The 4,847-nt window shown below is 49.0% G+C and overlaps 1 protein-coding gene across 1 annotated transcript in view; it reads right to left on the bottom strand.

Annotated features, from left to right (window-relative positions):
• The window catches only part of Fam76a (family with sequence similarity 76 member A), a 39,393-nt gene extending 36,095 nt beyond the window's left edge, over positions 1-3,298 (bottom strand). The window contains exons 1-3 of the mRNA XM_023703035.1: positions 3,004-3,298; positions 1,737-1,801; positions 1,677-1,695 (exon numbers count right to left, since the gene is read on the bottom strand). Coding sequence (XP_023558803.1) covers positions 1,677-1,695; positions 1,737-1,801; positions 3,004-3,084 — 165 coding nt within the window. The 5' untranslated portion in view covers positions 3,085-3,298. The remainder of the gene's footprint in view (positions 1-1,676; positions 1,696-1,736; positions 1,802-3,003) is intronic.
• Between the last annotated feature and the right edge of the window lie 1,549 nt (positions 3,299-4,847).

The raw sequence follows: 4,847 nt of genomic DNA, 5'->3' as shown, positions 1-4,847 counted from the left end.
AAAAAAAAATGACACACAAAGAAAATATAAAGGCAAGTAAATCTTCAATTTTGACTAGGGCTAACAAACCTTTTAGGATTGTCACATTCCTAAAGGTACCTTTTTGGGCCATATGTGTTGGCGCATGCCTATAATCCCAGCACTCAGAAGACTCAGGTAGGAGGATAGTTTTGAGTTCAAGAGCAGCCTGGGCTACAAAGTGAGCTTAAGGCCAGCCTGAATTGCAAAGCAAGACCCTATCTCAAAAAGACAAAAAAGAGGCCAGAGAGACAGCTCAGCAGCATAAACACCTGCCTGACATGCACAAAGTCCCAAGTTCAATCCCCGCTACCACAAAAAAAAGTACCTTTTAGACATTATAGTTTCTTTAAGATCTGGACATACCAATACTAGAGCATGAGATCCACGTATTACTGCTGTGGGATTGGGGGTTTTTTGTGCCAAAAAATCATATCCATTATATGAAATGATCAAGGACTTGAAAAATTAGTAGCTTTAAAATTTTAAGCAATCAAGGCTGACCTGATAGCTCATTGGACTAAAGTACCTGCTTAGGCAGTGCACAGCGGCCAGCCAGGGCTTGAGACAGTGATTGAGACTGGGCATCTTGGCAGGCGCCTGTAATCCCAGTGTTTGGGAGGCTGCAAACACGAGAATCACTACAAGTCTGATCTATGGAGTGAGACCCTGTAGACCCTGTCCTAAATACAGGAAAAAAAAAAAAAAAATTAAGCAGTCAGAGGCTGCGGAATATAGCTCAGTGGTAGAACAGGTGCTTAGTATGCACCAGTTACTGGATTCAGTTCCCAACACTAAAAAGCAAAAAAAGTTTACATAATAAGTATTCAAACTGAGCAAGGTAGAAATGCCTGTAATCCCAGCTACTCAGGAGACACAGGCAGGAAGACTGTAAGTTCCAGGGCCAGCCCCAGCAATTTAAGAAAAAAATCTGTCTCAAAAATAAAAAGGCTGGCAGCCAGGTTTGGTGATACATGTTTGTAATGCCTATACTCTGGGAGCCTGAGGCAAGAAAATCACAACTTTGAGGTTTGGCGTGGACAATTTAAAAAGACTGTCTCAAAATAAAAAATAAAAGAGCTGCGGGCATGGTGAGATGGCTCAGTGGTCTAAAGCACCTACTTAGAACAAGCTTAGCAAAGCACAGACTGCGGTTCAATACCCCAGCACCACATGCCAGCCAGCTTCGCCCCCTGGTGGACTGAGCTGGCCACACACACACAAATAAATAAAATTTTTAAAAAAATCAATACCCCAGCACCACATGCCAGCCAGCTTCGCCCCCTGGTGGGCTGAGCTGGCCACACACACACAAATAAATAAATAAAATTTTTTAAAAAATTAAAAAAAAAAAAAAAAAAAGCTGAGGATGTAGCTCAGTATGAACACTCTGGGTTTGATCTAGCTAGCACCACAAATCAAACAAACAACTGCGATTGGGCATATAACTCAAGGGCTGAACAAATTCCCGCATGTGTAAAGTTCTGGGTTCAATCCTTAGTACTGGAAAAAATAAATTTAAGCAATCAATGGGCAATGTTCACGATATCATGTGGGTATTATATGACCTTTGATGTAACAGAAAAGTGTAGAATCGGTGTATAAAGTAATTGACTACAGGTCTGTGTTACAATGCAATCGGTTTTCAGATTTCTTACATGAAATGCAATCACAGATCTTAAAAGATTAACATCTTTCATAGCCAACCAAAACTCTACCTCTCCTGCTGATACTCAGTCCTGCAGTAGGTGCACTTCACAACAGGGTGTGCAATCCGACATTCCTGAAATGAAATGAGGGTATCATTTTAAAAGGCACCTCAAAGATGGAAACAGCCTTCAGTAGGGAGAATACTTGCATACTACCCCTAGCACAGCCACTATGCTTGAGTGAGTCACTAACTCTCTGGAACTCATTTTCCTCCTCTGTAATACCTGCATCACTGCCCAGCTGTTGATGTGGGAGTTAAATAAGAATTTATACGGAATTAGTCATAAATTGTAAAATAAACATAGGAATAAGCCCCAGACTGGAAATCTAGTCCTGGTTCTGTTGGTGTGCTTTTGAGCAAGTTTATTTGTGAAATAAAGTGCTAGATTTTTCTTTTCCCTTTTTTTTTTTTTTTAAGTCCTGAAAGCATACTTAAACACCTCTGTTCTCCTGGACTTGGTAAACAACGGTGGTAAAACGGTGCTCTCAGACCTGCTGAAAAGAAAAGTCATGACCACATGAGGAACAGTCACATACAACTAAGATTACTTAAATCATAGGCAAACTGGATTATCTGAATGTTATCTAAACATCACTTTCTTTTGGCGGGCTTGCTGAGTTTTAACTTCTTACATCAGCTCCACTCAAATAGGCAAAGTGGGATGAAGGAACTTCAGGGAAAAAGAAGTGGGAATTCAGGAGTAAAAGCTTGGTTAGATTAGAGAAAGGACTGACGGCCGCCAACTGGACGCTGAAAAGTCATCCGTGATATTTGTGTTCTTAGTTGGAAGAGCTTTTTATTTTTTAGTAAAGCCCTGCCACCTCGGATTCTGACACTGGCCGGTGAGGCCGAAGAGGTATGAAGAGGTATCAGAGCTCAAGACACCCGACAGTTCAGTCCCAGGCTGCACAGGGGGTCCCTCAGTCCGCAACTCGGGCGACCGCGGCTGCTACGAAGGCAGCTCAAACGGATCCTCTGCGCTCCGGGTCTGGGGTGTGCAGGACCCGCTGTTTCTTCCCCGGATCTCGCTGGGTCCGAGAACAAGCCCCCGCGGTTGCTAAGCACCCGGGCACGCCGGCCGCTGCGGCCCGGACTCGGCCTGGGACTAGCCCTCGTGCCCCGGCCGCCCCCAATGGGGCGAGCACGGCTCCTCGGCTAGGCAGGCGGGCCACACCCAATCCGAGGGACCCGGGCCGGGCGTCCCGGCAGAACCAGGAGTTCTGGGCCGCGCCTCCTGCGTCCCCAATTCCCGGCCGCCGCCCCAGCCCGCGCACCTTGCACAGCTGCTGCCCCTGAGACAGCGCCTCGAAGGGGAAGCGCTGGTGGCACTTGGTGCAAGCGTAGAGCGCCGCCATGTCTGGCCGGGGCCGAGCTCGCCGCCCCGCCGGACCGGCCTGTCGCTTTATCTGACAGTCTGAGAGACAACCCGGCGGCAGCAGCAGGCAGCGAGATGCTGGAGGGCCTGGGCGGGCGCAGGCAGGCGCGGGTGGGCCGGGGCGAACTGAGGCGGGCGCGACGGCGTGGAAGCCCGTTCACTGGCTCGCTTTGGTGTCGATTAATCGAAAAGGGGCGGAACACGGAGCTTCCGACGACTCCGATTCGGACGGGGATAGAGTACGCCACTCTGACGCACAAGGCGGTGATTATGTAAAGCGCAGTCACGCGGGGGCGCTGCCTGAAGCAAGACAGTCTCCAGACCCAGACCTCGGAAGCGCTCGGGTCCCTCCCACTTCACTACGCGACCCCGCCCTTGCTCCGCCCCTCCGGGCGCAATCTCGCTTCTCGCGATACTTTGGTGGAGTAGTGATGGTCTGGTTTCCATGGAGTTGCCTTTTGGGAGCACGAGGAGCTGGACTGTGCGAAGGAGGGGCATTGTTGAACTAGGCCACCGCCCCGAGTCTAAAGATAGAAGACCCTGCGAAAAAACCCTCCATCCTCGGTGCAGGGGAGGTCCGTTCAGTCCTTGCTCTTAAGGAAGAGCAGGAACCGAGGACAACTGACAACTCAGCTAGGGCTTTTTTTTTTTTTTTTTTGCAGAGCCAGGAATTGAACTTGGGCCTTTGTGCTTGCCAGGGAAGCGCTTATTCTACTGAGCCATCTCCCCGGCCCGGAACCGAGGACAACTCAGAAGGGTGCCTGAGACTGGCCCCAAAGGAGAGACATCTCTAGACTTAGAGTCCCAGGCGCTGGAGCCCCGCTCGGAGTGGGATGCAGTTGGCCCATGTCTGCTTCCTCTTTTTACCTTGTTGCTCCCCTCAACCCAGTTTCTCAGGAACAAAACCACCTGACTTTCCTGGCAGGGCCTGGCGCAGGAAAGCAAGCTACGCTCTCCTGGCACCTCTACCTCTTTTGGGCTCCTAGCTTGGCACTTACAGGGGCTGGCCAAGGAATTTTGAGATGTTGGCAACGTTTTCTACTGTGCTGACCTTTCCAGTTCCTGCCCTCTAACTGCTCCAGGGGTTAGATTACTTCTGACTGTGCTGATCGCCTATACAGTGCTTTTTTTTCTCTCTCTCTTTTAAAGATAGTGTCTCCCTGTGCAGTTCAAGCTTTGAGTTCACTATGTAGCCAAGGCTGGCTTTGAACTGGCAGTGATCCTCCTGCCTCAGCCTCCTGAGTGCTGGGATTATAGGCATTGTCCATACTGGGCCTCTACAGTACTAACTGCAGTCTCAGTGTGTGCTTTTCACAGTAGAAAATGGGTTTATAGCTTCACGTTTTCTGCCTGCACATAATGTAGTATCTTTGAAACCCAATTCAGATCTCTCTTTGTGAGTTTCTCCAAAACACACGTATTGATTAAATGCATAGGCACTGGAGTCAGAAAAAGATTCAAGAGCCAGGTTTGGTGATGCAGGCCTGTAATGCCAGCACGGAGACAAGAAGATCACTGCGAGGCCAGCGTGGGCTACATAGTAACTTGAAGTCCAGCCTGAACTACATAAGAAGACTCTCTTAAAAAGTAAAAAATAAGGGGTTGGTGAGATGGCTCAGTGGTCTAAGGCACCTACTTAGAATCAAACTAAGCTAAACAAAGCACAGGGACCGCGGTTCAATCCCCCAGCACCACATGCCAGCCAGCCCCGCCCCCTGGTGGGCTGAGCTGGCCACACACACA

Source organism: Octodon degus, unplaced genomic scaffold (assembly GCF_000260255.1).
Source record: "Octodon degus isolate 3935 unplaced genomic scaffold, OctDeg1.0 scaffold00163, whole genome shotgun sequence".
Taxonomy (NCBI): Eukaryota; Metazoa; Chordata; class Mammalia; order Rodentia; family Octodontidae; genus Octodon; species Octodon degus.
Note: the sequence above shows the minus strand (reverse complement) of the source record. Positions and strands in the feature narration are given on the sequence as shown.